The sequence below is a fragment of the Danio aesculapii genome, chromosome 21 (assembly GCF_903798145.1).
Source record: "Danio aesculapii chromosome 21, fDanAes4.1, whole genome shotgun sequence".
Lineage (NCBI taxonomy): Eukaryota > Metazoa > Chordata > Actinopteri > Cypriniformes > Danionidae > Danio > Danio aesculapii.
In genome coordinates, this window is record NC_079455.1 from 32,041,655 (window position 1) to 32,057,895 (window position 16,241).

General features: G+C 34.3%; 1 protein-coding gene across 1 annotated transcript in view; it reads right to left on the reverse strand.

The window, feature by feature from the left end:
- Positions 1 to 715: 715 nt before the first annotated feature.
- fam219aa (family with sequence similarity 219 member Aa) overlaps positions 716 to 16,241 on the reverse strand; it is a 44,143-nt gene continuing 28,617 nt past the window's right edge. The window contains exons 4-6 of the mRNA XM_056446165.1: positions 12,111 to 12,191; positions 8,438 to 8,492; positions 716 to 7,289 (exon numbers count right to left, since the gene is read on the reverse strand). Coding sequence (XP_056302140.1) covers positions 7,131 to 7,289; positions 8,438 to 8,492; positions 12,111 to 12,191 — 295 coding nt within the window. The 3' untranslated portion in view covers positions 716 to 7,130. The remainder of the gene's footprint in view (positions 7,290 to 8,437; positions 8,493 to 12,110; positions 12,192 to 16,241) is intronic.

Genomic DNA, 16,241 nt, shown 5'->3' on the forward strand with positions numbered 1-16,241 from the left:
GTAAGGTTGTGCAATTAATCTTGATTACAAAATTAAATCACAAATCGAAATCACAATATCTGTAAAAATCTAATTGCGAAAGTATAAAAAAGAAATAATTAATTATTTAATTAAAAACTAATAATAATAATCGCAATTGAATATTTTTCCCAAATCACACAGCCCTACTCCATAGACCTCCATATAAGTACCAGACAGTTTTTTTGCACAGGCCTATCTAAAGGTTTAATGGTTCCAAATGATAATCAACAGTAAAAATTACAAATTTGTCGAACACAACACATGTTTGTCGAACATGCTTTTGAAATAAAAATAAGTCGTTATAATAGAAGTCAATGGGGTCGAAAACAGCCACTAACATAATGAAAGGGTAGTAAAATTTTACTTAAAGAAACAAACGCAGTGTGGTGATGTCATGGAATAAACCAATTCAGAATTAATCAGACTCCAACCACACAAAATATATACATAGAAATATTTTCTACAGCCCTTATAGTTCAAAAGTTATTAAATAAACATATTGTGCAAATTTAGCCAGTTGGTGGCGCTACAGGGTTTGGGTCAGCAACTCCAAATTTGGTGCGTTTAAGTTTAAGATCTGTATGCCAAATTTCATAACTCTTCCACAAATGTTTCTATGGGCTGCTACAGTAGAAAAAGCAGTCGTTTTTCTGTCGGCATAACATACACATAAAAACTCACAGGACAGCAGTGCTCCAATTGTATATTTCAGATGTATTTACTGATATGATTCACTACACGGAACAACAAACATTGTTAAATACTGGTATGGAAACTGTTCACGCTTTACAATCATACTCAGCAACAGAAGGGGAGAGAATTCAGGAAAGAAAATGTACCAAAAATAGTTGAAAAAGTCATGTGTATCAATAAATTAAAAACATACCACTGGCAATAAATAACATGACCCACTGTATAGCTTGACTTAAGGCATACTCTACTTCAGTGTAGTAACAGGGAGTGTTGAACCAAAGCAGAGACACAAAGGGATTACAGGCATCTGCATTCATCACTTCATCATATCAGTCTTATGGCACGTCAATATATATGTACCATGAGAGCTTAAAAATGGCAGACAAGGGGCTTTTTCCCATTTTTATATCTATGGTGAGCTCACAGAACAGGCATTTTGTAGGTTATATTGCTGCGCTAAGGGCTAAACGACTGAAACATGGCCATAATGGCAATTATTTTCCCTCAAATAAAATGAACAATGGCATCGGTAACCTTCGTAACGCTCGTACCGCTAGCTTATATAACGTACACAAAGTAAAATGAATGCACCTTGACATGGCAGCATAGTATGAAACATTTGCCTGCACATTAATATAGCAATACAGCAAGATTTTGGAGATATGCGTTGTGTTTTGCATCTACGAATAAAGAGTAAAAATCTAACGTATAAGTGATATGCCAGCCTGATCTCACGATTAAAACATAACTATTTTATGCTTTGTTCGTTTAGTGGCTAACTCGTGCTAATTTGTACGAGTTCAGTCATTTGAAAATGTATGATTTTAAAAAGGGGATGTGGCACCCAACCCCACCACTAAACCCAACCGTCATTGAGGGATAAGCAAATCGTACTAAACTGTATGAATGAGATTGTACAGTTTTATACGAGATAGCCACTAAAAGTTACGAATTGCCGCGAGATTGTGTTGGATATGCTGATCAACAATATTGAATATTTTAAAAGCCTGAATTTGATTCCACACATTTGTTCCAAAAATTTGGGGCAAGATTTTTTCAAATGTTTTTAAACGTCGCATATGGTAACCAAGGCTGATTTTATTGAATCGAAAATACGTGAAAATGCTACTATTTAAATGATCTAGTTTTGTATATTGTGTTATATAAATAAAAACGGTAATATTGTGAATTATTATTACAGTTTAGACATTTAAGGTTATTTAAATGTCTCACATGGTAACCAAGGCTGATTTCATTGGATCCAAAAATACGTAAAAATACTAGTATTTAAAATGATCTAGTATTTTATATTGTGTTGTATAAAGAAAAATGGTAATATTGTGGAATATTAGACATTTAAGGTTATTTAAATGTCTCGTATGGTAACCAAGGCTGATTTTACTGGATCAAAAAATGCATAAAAACGCTAGTATTTAAAATGATCTAGTTTCGTATATTGTGTTGTTTAATTAAAAACGGTAATATTGTGAAATATTATAACAGTTTAGACATTTAAGGTTATTTAAATGTCTCACACGGTAGCCAAGTTAAAATTTCTGTCACTTTCATAATGGAAATTTTGATAAAAGAGTCCAATTGAACCAAACTGAATCAAAGAATTGAAGGAAAAAACGGTTCTATAGTTATGAGCACAAACATGACTGCTAATTTGGGCAGATGATGGCACGAGAGGGATTGAGTTAGAGACTCTAAAATTGCTGTGTTTAATGTTCAGACTGTTCTCTATCTGTCTGCCAAATTTCATACATTATATTATCCAGTCCTATGTTATGGTAGCCCCCAAGACTCTTTATTTCAAATATTTGTGGACAGTTTTCAGAATTTTTGATTAGCAGAAACATTTCACCTTCTTGAAAATGCTTACTGTTTTTCTTCACTACATACTCAAGTCTGGCAGGATTAGACACTTCAAATACAACAAGCATTTAAAAAATAATAATAATAAAATCATTTGTAACATTCTAAAAGTATTCCCTCAGGTTTATTCATCATAATGCTGAATAAAAAAACCATAAATGTATGTAATGTAGTGTACAAAACGTGAAATATTAGATTATTATACTACTATATTGTACTATATCTGCCTTTAGACATTCTCCTCATTTACTGCATGGTATTAATAAAACCTGCTTGGTTGGCGATTGATGCATTTAATAATGGCTGACAATGGTTGCAAGGTACATTGAAGACGATAAGGTGCTCTTAAAGTTACACAAAAACAACATTTGACAAACAGAAGAACAAACGGTACAATCTTTAAATGGGTTCAAGGATGATTAACAGATGTGATATTGGCCATTGACTCAAAGAGCCAAGATGAATTTAGATTTTCGTTTAGAAAGAAGGCATCAAACTGAAGCAATACAGCAAACACAGACGATCCCGTTCTTTAACATCTCACAAAATGCTACTGCACTAAAAAGATGAAAGTACTAAGAGTAAAACTGATTTCTGGCATCATTACAGTGCTGGCCATAGAGTTTTTACACCGCACTTTATGCATTTTGGCACAAATTGGATGATTACAATCTATAGCTTGTTATCCAGTTAATGATGTCCGGTAGCTGCTATTAGAGCTGTGGTGAAAAATAGAGAAATCAATCCTGTATCGATTCTAAGATTTGTAAAATACGTCACTGTTTTTCCTTGAATTGATTCTGAGCTTAGTCTTTAACAGCAGATGGCGCTCTATGCTTTACAAACAGCCGTACTCTGCTTGCCTCCAATTCTCGTCAAATACACAATGAAGCTAAAATAATCATTAATAAAGTTAGGAAAGTTTAAGCAATTTACAGGAGTGTTGATAGTAAGCTGTGCCATAAATCGTAACTTAGATGGCTCGCAGAAAGCACAAGTGCTCTTCTTTGCAATTGTTTGGTGTATGGTTAAAAAACTAGCCTAGAGTGTTACCTAGCTGTTTTAATTCGAGTTTCGATTCAGGTGAGACTACCGATGCATTTAAAAAAACTCTGAATTTTGGAGCGACTCGAGCTCTAGCTGCTATCATATTCAAGTAAATCAAAGGAAGCTTCCTTCTTCTGCCCACACATTGCAACTTTCTCAAAACAACTCTCAATGATTAAATGTGAAGAAGACCGTACCGAATAATCCTGAATGTACTGTGTAGAGTTACATTTCTACACTTAAAAAATTATTTCAGCTACTTATGAAGGAATTTTAACAGTGTACACTGTAAGGTTCCACACAATTCATTCATGTTGTCCCAACACAAAATCGGTTAAACTAACTTAACAAATTTTAGTGGATTCAACATGAAACAATTAAGTTGTCCCAGTCAAATCTCAAGAATTGTGTCATTTTAAGCTCATTTTAAATAAGTCGTTTGAACAAGCAGAGTTTTTTATTTAATTTTTTTAAGTGTAGCGTATTCTCCTAAACTGATTTCAATTCCCTTAGTGCAGTTGAACTGTGTTGGCTTTGTGTGCAGCAACATTCAAATAAAGTCTGAATTTACAATTACATCCTGTCAGTATCATAGCAGACCAGTGCCCTCAGTACGGATATCTTAAATAAAAAGTGCCCATATTTCAACCTAGACTCATTGGAAATGTGTACCTCAGCCTTCATTTTTGCTAAATTTAAAACCCATTGCTCTGGGTACGTTTCATTGCACGTTTAAGACGGCAAATCAATTAGCGGGCGCCATCTACATTTTTGCAAATCGAAATTATTTTAGGGGCGGCACATTAGCTCTTTGATTAGCACTGTCGACTCACAGCGAGAAGATCGCTGGTTTGAGTTAGGCTGGGCAAGTTGGCATTTCTGTGTGGAGTTTGCATGTTTTCCCCATGTTCACGTTGGTTTCCTCCGGGTGCTCCGGTTTCCCCCACAGTCCAATGACATGGGCTATAGGTGAATTGGGTAAACAAAATTGGCTGTGTAACAAGTGTGAATGTTAGAGTGTATGGATGTTTACATTGTTGCGGCTGTATAGGCATCCACTGCATATGCTGGAATACTTTGTGGTTCATTACGCTGTGGCGACCCCTAATAAATAAGGGACTAAGCCGAAGGAACATGAATGAATGAATGAATGAATGAATGAATGAATGAATGAAATACGCTACTTAGAGTATGCTTTACTGTACGTTTCAGATACAAATAATTCTTGTACACGTCCACAAGAAAGCAGGGCTTGTACAGATCACTAGACTAGCATCTCACTGACCCAACCAATAGTGTTTTCCGAAGCAAACATAAGAAAAAATTGCACTGCGACCAAGTCGTTTTACCTTGATTTTACATTGCTTTCATCTCTATTGTGGAACTGTTTTACAGAATGCAAACCTAAATGCTTTGCATCACAAGCACATTGTACAACGTGAGCTACCGAAGAAACATATTCGACTGCAAATCATTAGACACTGTTAAGTTGTTTTGTGGTATTTTTTTGTTGTATTTAAATAATCCTATATTTATCGATGTTATGTGCCTGTAATTATGATAAGTGTGAAATGGAACAAACGTTTTAAATTGATTTTACCTAGTTTTACAAAAAATGTAGGCCAAAGCACGTATTTTCAATGAGCCTGTGTTGCCATAATATGCTTTTTCAGTGTTTAATGTAATAATTTGTGAAGGTAAACAAAGTGCATGATATATGAAGTTATTGTCTGTCAAAAGAACCAACAAGTCTGAACTGCATAACTTTCTGTACAAACCTACATAAAAATGTCCATAATGCCAGCTTATCATTTTCACTGGCTGCCTGCAACCAATCTCGACTTTTAACTCAAATACTGTATTTGTAGCTGAGACCTGGAGTAGTTTGGTGTTGAGTTGTCAGTTCTGTTTACTGTGCCTTGAAAGCAAATCTACTCTGCATGGATGAGGACGAGGGCTTAAAGTGATATGGTGGAACTGACTTCATTATAGTTCTGTGTTTCCAACAGCTGAGGAAGCCTCCGGAGCGGATATTCAGATATGGTCATTTTTAACACTGGACGTAAACAGTAGACCAATCACTCTGACTCATTTGACCAATAAGAGATGAGAGGAGGGGTTTAGAGATATAAGAACCAACCATTTCAGACACTGTAAGAAAAGTTGTAATGGCCGTTATGCAAAAATTAAAGTGTTTTTGACATTGAATAAATAAAAAACCTATTAAAGCAAACCATTTAAAGCTAAATTAGGAACTTTTCAGGGAACAGTTCACCCTAAAATGAAAATGTATATCATTTACTTACCCTCAAGTGCTTCTTTTGTGTTCGGTAGAAGGAAATAGGTTTGAAATGGTGAAAGATAACTACACGATGTTAATTTTTGGGTGAACTATCCCCTGTTAAAACAGCACTTTTAAAGCATTCCCTTCGTTAGTGTTCGCTACAAAGCTACTGGTAATATATTTAAAATATACATTCGAGAGTTAAATAATGTGAAAAATTTGCCTCTACACTCCCTTTCATTAGAAAACAAGCACATCTGTCCTAATATCATCATAAACAATCAAAAATGGATTTTTTTAGCCCAGATGAGCTAAACAGAATCACCTTTTTCCTACATCCCACGATGCTTTGTGTGAATTACTAAAGTAATTTTGATGAAACTGTAAACAATCAGTGAAGTGTTAAAAACCAAAAGGGATTCAACAGGGTCTCATTATTCTCTTCACAGTTCATCCATCCAATTTTAAAAGGAAACTTAAATCGAAACTCAAAAATGAGTCTTTCTGCACCGATATTACGGATGTTGTTAAATATTATTTTACCATCCGGAATATAATTGGAAGGAAAAGATTTCCTAATGTCACGTTAAAATACCAAGAGTAATGCTATTTTCATGATAAATAAAAAAAGTATAAATTTATATGTCCCTTTCGATCAGTTTTCACCATTTTATTAATCGAAGAGATATCATATTGTAAGTGCAACTCGTAATTTAAACCTAAATTAAAGCATTTAAACAAAATGTGGATTTTGTTTCGTAATCATGTTTAAAAATGACTTTAAATAAAAATAAAACATAAAAAGGTTAACAATTTTAACGATTTAAGGGTCTTTTTCTTACTTCAAACCAAAAAACAAGGATACTGAGGAACCTGTAGTGTGAAATGTTCATTTTTTTGTTCTGTTTTTAAAATACTCGAGCAGCTGTTTTCTTCTGATGTTGCACCATGCATTTATATACAATTCAATGCTTCTTACATCTATACACACCTAAATCTAGCGCCCTCTGGTGGAGATATAAAGACTTGCGTCCTACCATAGGAGGAACCATTAACTGTAACATATACTTCCCGTTCGTTATTATTTTTTTCCCCTAATTGATATTAATTATAATACACTCACTCTACTGTTCTGAAGTTCTTTAGTAGTTAATCTATGCGAAGGGTTCAAGCTGGACTCTTAGGTCGGGACAGGAGGAGAGTTTGGTTACTGAATTTGACAGGCTGTGGAGGAAGTAGCTTGGCAGCACATGCAGGTGGGGTTTACAGATTTGGGGGGAATGAGGTCAAGGTCTTCATCATCAGGGATTTCGTCCAACCGGTAGCCATCCTTCAGAAGCTGGATGTTTAAGTCTTGGTTTATTTGCTGTGGCAAAAGAGAAGGAATTACTTGTTAGCTATTTGAGAATATATATTATCCTAAAAAAAATAATAAGTATTATTATTAAGTAAATATATATTTTTGATGATAATAATAAGATAATAATAATCAAGATAAATGTCCCTCTCGTTCAGTTTTCACAACAGATATGAATTATTTATTTAAATAGAAATAGTTTAAAAATATATATGTTATTATTCTTTTAATAATAATAATAACAACAATAATATTTATTAATCTAAATATAATAACAATAAGAATAATACATATTATTATTAGTATAAATATGATAATAATACATATTATATTTTATTATAAATATAATAACAATATTAATAAATGTTGTTATTATTATTATTATTATTATCATTGTTGTTGTTGTGATTGTTAATTTTAGATTAAACTTAAATAAAAAAAATAATAAGTTAAAAATTTGCCAAAAAAAATTACATTCTAAAATTAAATTAAATTAAAAAGTATTATTATTAAGTAAATATTTTATTATTATATATTTCTGATGATAATAATAAGATAATAATAATCAAGATAAATGTCCCTCTTATTCAGTTTTCACAACAGATATGAATTATTTATTTAAATAGAAAGTTTTAAAAATCATTATACTTTATTATTCTTTTTAACAACAACAATAATAATTATTATTATTATAAGTGTTATTCTAAATATAATAATAATAATAATCATAATAACAATGATAAATGTTATTATTTTTGAAAATATAATTATAATAATAATTATTATTGTTGTTGTTGTTTTTATTATTTTTAGATTAAACTTAAATCTTAAAATGAATATGTTTTTAAAAAAATGCCAAAAATTTGATTACATTCTAAAATAAAAAATAAAATAAAATAAAAATAAATAAATAAATAAATAAATAAATAATAAAATAAAATAAAATAAAATAAAATAAAATAAAATAAAATAAAATAAAATAAAATAAAATAAATAAAATAAAATAAAATAAAATAAAATAAAATGTTTTAGCACACTGTTTAAATGCCACTGAATTAGCAGTCACTTAAATACTTAATAAAGAGGTCACGAGATGTTAAGGGGATCGAATGGTTTATTTTTTAATGTATAAACACCTGTTCCCTCAGACATCTTACCTCGGCTGAAGAATATCCAGATGATGAGTATCTGGACATATCAAAGTCATCATCACTGAAAAAAACAAGAAATAGCACACAGTGACAATGAAAAGACAACAGCCAATCAGATCAACACCAAAACTGTGAAGAAATCACACCGATAAATGATGACACATTTTTTCATCTTTTTTTGTGGCTCAGTTTGATTCTGCAAAAAATTATATCAAATACAGTCTCCAATTTCCCCAATATTTTTTTTTACATGTGGTCTCCTATAACATTTCCAGTAATATTAGAGAGATTTGATATAAAGATCTATTTAGTCACAATAAAGCAAGAGAGAGAGAGAAAAAATGACATTTCAGCTAGAAAGAAAAAAAAAATCAACAGTGATAATCTGTATCCTTCTGTTGATTTCTACAGTAATTACAGGCTTGTTCTGTCTCCAATAAACCAACGATATGTGTCGTAAGAGTGGAAGAAAACCAGTACAAGCCTGTGACGGACAGAACAGTCAAGCGTGTGACAGACAGTGGGTGTACAAACTAAATGTCAGAGAATGAGTGTTACATACAGCCTGGCTGAAATGGAAAAAACAGACAGAGTGAGACAATGAAGGACGGGTGACCTAAAACATGACTTAATCTCCGCTGAGGTCACAGAGATCCAGCTGGCAGCGCAGAAAGCATGAGGTTAACAGTCTGATCATCTGAAGCCAACAGCAAACACATTATTAGGATGAACACATACTGCGACATGTCTCATTAAAGGAGGGTGGAGGACACACACACAAAACACACTCTGGATTGCGGTCAACAAAAACATGTTTTCTTGCTTCTTTTAACAAAGAATGAAAAATCCTAGGGCTGGAAAGACCTAATCCTGAATTGAGTTATAATGTTAATGATGAATGATTCTCATACCAGCCGCATCACACTCGGCAGCAAACAGCACCTCCAAGTCCGAGGCCATGGTGCTCCACTGGAAAAAGGTGGTTTGCCATCTCCAGGTTGAAGGTAAGTCCTTACCCCAGGTGGAGGAGTTCAAGTATCTTGGGGTTTTGTTCACAAGTGAGGGAAGGATGGAACAGGAGATCGACAGGCGGATCAGTGCAGCGGCAGCAGTAATTAGGTCGATGTATCAGTCCGTTGTGGTAAAGAAGGAGCTGAACCGAAAGACAAAGCTCTCGATTTACCGATCAATCTACGTTCCTACTCTCACCTATGATCATGAGCTCATGACCGAAAGGACAACATCTCGAATCCAAGCGGGCGAAATGAGTTTCCTCCGCAGGGTGGCAGGGCACACCCTAATAGATAGGGTGAGGAGCTCTTTCACCAGGGTGGAGATCGGAGTAGAGCCGCTGCTCCTCCACATCGAGAGAAGTCAGCTGAGGTGGCTCTGGCATCTGTTTCGGATGCCTCCTGAACGCCTACCTAGGGAGGTGTTCCAGGCATGTCTCACTGGGAGGAGGCCATGGGGAAGACCCAGGACATGCTGGAGAAACGATGTTTCTCAGTTGGCCTGAGAACGCATCGGGATCCCCCCGGAGGAGCTGGAGGAAGTGTCTGGGGAGAGGGAAGTCTGGGGTCTCTCCTAACACTGCTGCCCCCGCAACCCAGCAATGGAAAAGCGGATGAAAAGGAATGATTTTGCATTGAATGCTTAAGCCTTGTACTGTGTTAAAAATCTGGATTTTTTATAGGTCTTAAAAAATATTTGTTAAAAAAAGGTCTTGAAGGTCTTAAAATAGTGGAGTTCACCTCCCTTATGAAAAAAACTATGCAATTTTAAGATTTTTGTTAGTTATATCTTCACGATTAACATGAAATGACTGAAATGCTTCAACAGTGTTTAATCTGCATTAAAAGATCATCATAATTATTTATACAAAGAAAACCCTATCAGAGTTCACTCTGAAAATTATAAAAAATAAAATAAAGAAATAAATTATTAAAGATGTGGTGCACTACGATATCTTATTTCAAACTTTAGTTGATGTGTAATGAAGCTGTGTGAACATAAACAACATCTCTGAATGTAAGACATTGGCTTTTACAGAGTTAGCTTAGCAAAGCCTACAGCGAACAAATTTGGGGACTACAAAAAAATACATCTAGGCTAGTGAGATCACAAGCGCTTCAGGTAACGCACATTCAACATGCGTACACACCCCATGCAGTGAAGGGGCGTGGCCAGAGGCGCTGTAATGCTGTAATGCAGCAGAGAAAGCTAAAATGCAGTCCAAAAGCTGCTTTTCCATAAAGCTTGTTCTGTTTCTGAATTTGGGCTTCCAAAAGACATGACACAAAGAGAGAAGTGCCTACAATTTAATTTGAATTATGTTCCAGAGAATTATAAAAAATATATAGCTCTAGCATTTGACAAAGGAGCGCTTCTAGAATCGCTCCCAGATCAGTGCTGGATTCAGCTTAAAGTCCTCCAACAGACGAAGCTGTGGATTGTGAGCCACAACCTGTAAGTATTTTTAATTGTTAAAATTGATCAACTAAAGGCACAGTTTCTAGCGTTAACGGTATGTTATGGCAAGGACTTAAACAAGGATGTAAACAATGAGAAATGCTGTTTAGCACCGCTAACACTTTAGCTACAAATTCATATTTATCAGTCAAACCCCTGTAAATACCCACAACCTTCAGCAGAGCTGAAGTCTCTCTCTATGCAGCTGCTTTCCCTGCACTCTACATCTCAGATAATGAACTTGCAAATGATATGTGAACGTTTCACATTACTTACACATGTTTATTTTGAATATATGTGAAAGACACTTGTCAGATTTATTTTAGAGAGAGGGCGTGAGGTTTAGCTGTGTCCTCTGTGTCATTCTCTGTCTGATTCAGGCACAAACTGATACAGCTAACAGCTGCTCTGACTGACAGTGTTTACACAGCGCAAAAGCGCGTGTTTGAAGCCGCGTGACGCTTTTCCTAGTGACGTGGAGCCGATCCGCGAATCATAGCACATCATGTTAGCTGACCAATCAGAGCCTCTTGAGGGCGGGCCCCTCAGAGGAACTAGGAAATATGACAGTCGTTTTCATGTTAGCCGAGTAGCTGTATATAATCTAAGTAAGATATATGAAAAAATAACGTGTTTTTTTTTTTTTTTTTTTTTTCCAAATGAAGCATGAGCACATGAAGCACATTTATACATTATACAAATTCAGCTTTTTGGACAATTCTGTATATAATTAATGGTCTTTGCTGTGATGGATGAGAAATCTTTGTAATGTCTGAAGTGAGACTCTTCAGCTTTTGCCTATATATATATATATATATATATATATATATATATATATATATATATATATATATATATATGCAAAAGCAAATGTTGATTCATTTTCCCAGAGCTTTGTGATCAAGAAATTCACTTGAAATCTTTTTTCCTTTTGACAGTTTTTCATGCTTGTCAGAGGGCACCAGCTTTAGAGCTATTAAAATTAGCTGGTATTTAGTTTAAATGTCAGGTCTTTTTTTACATGGAGATGGCTGGCATTGCATCTGTTAGAAAAGCAGCACAAGCTTTAATTAGAGGATTTATTCCCATCTGGTTGTTTGATACATATTAATCCGTCAATTTGAATGAAATATTCTGTAAGGTTCATAACAGATTTGTAGAGCACTTGACAGAGAATGACTGAAGGTTTAATGTGTGAAAAGTGTTTTACCTGTCAGTGTCCAGTGCTACAAGCGGCTTCTCATCTGGACTCTGGTCTAAAGATGAATAGCCTTTATTAGGGACAACCAACCTGGAATGAGAATAGAAGAAAAACATTACAATTTTGATTTATATTTACATATGTTCATTTTCTCTGCTGTTGTTCTCTGATGACGGTAATGTACTGTATCAGGGTTTCTGCAGGTTTCACCAAATCAAGTTTAAGACTTTTTAAAACCCTTTTAAGACCAATATGAATGAGATTTTTAGACTTATATGGGGCTAAACACTAAGGATTTTTTGTAATGGCCTGGTTGGATCAATGGAATTGGAAAAAACAAATGTAGTTATTTCTTAACCACATATTTTAATGTGTCAAAACAAGAAAACCTTAGTTGTATAGACATTTTTCAACATAATGCTTTTTTTAATGACAAGTTAAACATTGTTAACATTGTTAAAAGTTTAAATTGTTGGCTTTTGGTCCAAATGAATTGAGTATAACTCCAATTCTTTCTTTTCCTGATTAGGGAAATTTATCTTTAAAAAATTGCTCTTGTGAAATAAACATCTCTTTGCAATAAAAAAACTTGTATATAAATAGATTGAATATATATATATATATATATATATATATATATATATATATATATATATATATATATATATTAGGTAGATTGTTGGTGATTGGATGGGCCTTGGCCCGACTGGGTAACTTTACTTTGACAACTTTTAAAATTAAGACCTATTTAAAATGATTCAAGACCTACAATAGCATTTTTCTCTGAATTTAAAACATTTAAAGGCCTAAAAATTTGTTTTTGAAATTTAAGACATTTTTAGACACCCTGTGTATATAATATACTTAACATTTACTATAAGTAAATAACACACACAAGGACACTGTCTTTGAATTATATATATGAGAAAGTATATATATATATATATATACATATATATATATATATATATATATATATATATATATATATATATATATATATATATATATATATATATATATATATATATATATAAATATATATATATATATATATATATATATATATATAAATATATATATGAGAAAGTATATATATATATATATATATATATATATATATATATATATATATATATATATATATATATATATATATATATATAAATATATATATATATATATATATATATGAGAAAGTATATATATATATATATATATATATATATATATTGTGCTGGATCATATACTAAATATTAGTATTTAGAATCCATAAATGAATGCCTAGTCATTTAGCTTCTTTTAAATTGTTGTTGCCATAGATACATTCTGACAGTTAGAATCAGTTATTAGCCTTATTTAAAAAAGAACACCTTACAAGAAGTCACTTACAATCCTCTCATCCTGTGATCATCTGTAGAAGCATTGTCTGTAAGTTTATTATCTGTTTGTATTTATATTCTATCTCAGATGTTATTGTTATGTACATAGATAACTATAGCTCATTTTATGTACATCTTTTACATAGTTTCACTCTGTTTCAACATACTCAATGTGGCATGGAATAAAGCAGCATTCTCCCACAATCTCACGTGTTGGAAAGAGTTTATCTGTCTGTCTAACTTTGGGAAGAGAGACACCGGAGTGAGGGCAGAACAGTGAAAAGACATACTCAACAATGATTACATCAGTGAAAAGATACACTAAACAGAGAATATAACAACAGTGAATGATCTTCTCATCTCCTGAATGGATCTACATTAAGAATGTTATCAAAGGAAAACGTGAGCTGTGCGACCAAGTCAGAGTGTTCACATTCACACTCCTCTAAATCATCCAGATCAGCACATTCAAGAAGATCAACAGCCAGTTTTGCTGCAATAGAGGCACGAGCTAAAGCTGAAGCCGCACGTACAAGAGCAGCATATGCACAACGGGAGATTGAAATCAAAGTAAAGAAAGCACAACTTCAAGTAGAAAAAACACGATTGGAAGCGACATTAGAAGCACTCCAGCAGGAAAAGGAAGCAGAAGCTGCCTTAGCTGAAGCTACAGCCTATGAAGCCATAGTTAATGCAGTTGACATAGAAGATTCATCTGAGAATGAATGTAAACCAACAAGATCTACTTTCAGCTCACTGAAAAGAACTGAAGAATATGTAAATAATCAGAATCATTATGAATCAAAGATTGTGACACCTTTGCTTAATTCGGATGACAAAGAAAATGCTCTTCCATCTCATAGAGAATTTCCTAAATGTTCTCAAGAAACACCACAACATGTCTTTTTAAGCAACGAGCTAATATTTCAGTCACAAGACCCAGATGACAGCTTTCAGCCGGTCAGAAACCCTAAAAAACCAGCAAGACATCAAGGTACATTACCTCATTATTCTCAACCATCTGAATGTCATAATTCAAACAGGTTTTACTCACCTAATATGAGAAATGAGATGCATGTTGCCAAGCCTGAAAACCAAGAGATTTTAAATTTAGCCAAGTTTCTAGCACGAAGAGACTTACTTACTGCTGGACTTACAAAATTTGATGACAAGCCAGAGAATTACTGGGCATGGAAATCAACCTTTTCAAATGCGATTGAAGACCTCGACTTAAAGCCTTGTGAAGAACTTGACTTGCTAACCAAGTGGCTTGGTCCTGAATCAGCTGAGCATACTCGAAGAATAAGGTCAGTTCATATTAATCGCCCTGATGTAGGACTCACCAGAATCTGGGAAAGGTTAGAACAATGCTATGGCTCTGCTGAAGCAAGAGAATCGGCACTCTTAAATAAAATCGGCTGCTTTCCCAAGCTCTCTAACAGAGAACCCCAACGTCTCAGAGAGCTAGCAGATTTGCTGTTAGAGATTGAGTCTGCAAAATCAGATGGTTGCCTACCTGGTTTGTCTTACCTGGACACTGCACGTGGAATCGCTCCTTTTGTTGTAAAGTTGCCATTTTCCCTCCAAGAGAAATGGATGCAACAAGGATCTAGATATAAGCAACAACACAATGTCAGTTTTCCTCCCTTTTCATTTTTTTCTACCTTCATTAGAGATGAAGCCCATATGAGAAATGACCCCAGTTTTACAATCTCTGCACAAAACGCATTAACCACAGAGCAGAAGATTACCTCCAGAGCCAAAATGTCACATGTTATGGTGCATAAGACAGAAGTAGACCATCCTCCTACAGCAAAGTCTATGTTGATTGAAGAAGATGTCAACAAACTCTGTCCGATTCACAAGAAGCCTCATCCTCTTCACAAATGTAGAGGATTTAGGGAAAGACCATTAGATGAACGTAAAACTTTCCTCAAAGAAAACTTCATCTGTTTCCGGTGTTGCTCTTCAACATCACACCAAGAAAAGAACTGTACAGCAACAATTCAATGCTCAGAGTGTGACAGTGAAAAACACGTAGCAGCTCTTCATCCTGGCCCAGCACCCTGGACCAAAAGAGAATTCTTTTCCCCTTCCATATTGCATGGCGGGGAGGACGATAAAAACCCCGACACAACTGTTGCCACATCCAGCTGCACAAAGGTCTGTGGGAATAGTTTCGGAGGAAGATCATGCTCCAAGATCTGCTTAGTTAATATATATTGCAAAGATAATCCTGATGTAAATTTGAAAGCCTATGCTATTCTAGACGACCAGAGTAACAAGTCTTTAGCCAGGTCTGATTTCTTTGACAAATTCAATATCACAGAAAAAGCATCTCCGTACACAATGAAAACATGTGCAGGTACATCAGAAATCTTAGGCCGCAGAGCAAGAGGATTCATTGTAGAACCAATTGATAAAAGTATTCATTTCAAACTTCCCACACTAATTGAGTGCAATGAGCTACCTGACAACAGAGCTGAGATTCCTACTCCTGATGCTGCTTGGAACCATGCTCATCTGAAATCCATAGCTTGTAACATACCTCTACTTGATCCTGAGGCAGAGATTCTTCTTCTTTTTGGGAGAGATATCATTGAGGTTCACAAAGTATTGGAACAGCACAATGGTCCTCCACATACTCCTTTTGCACGGAAGTTAGCTTTAGGATGGGTAATAGTAGGAGATGTTTGTTTGAATGGTGCCCACAAACCAGTTGAAGTTAATACTTTCAAGACAAACATTTTTATGAATG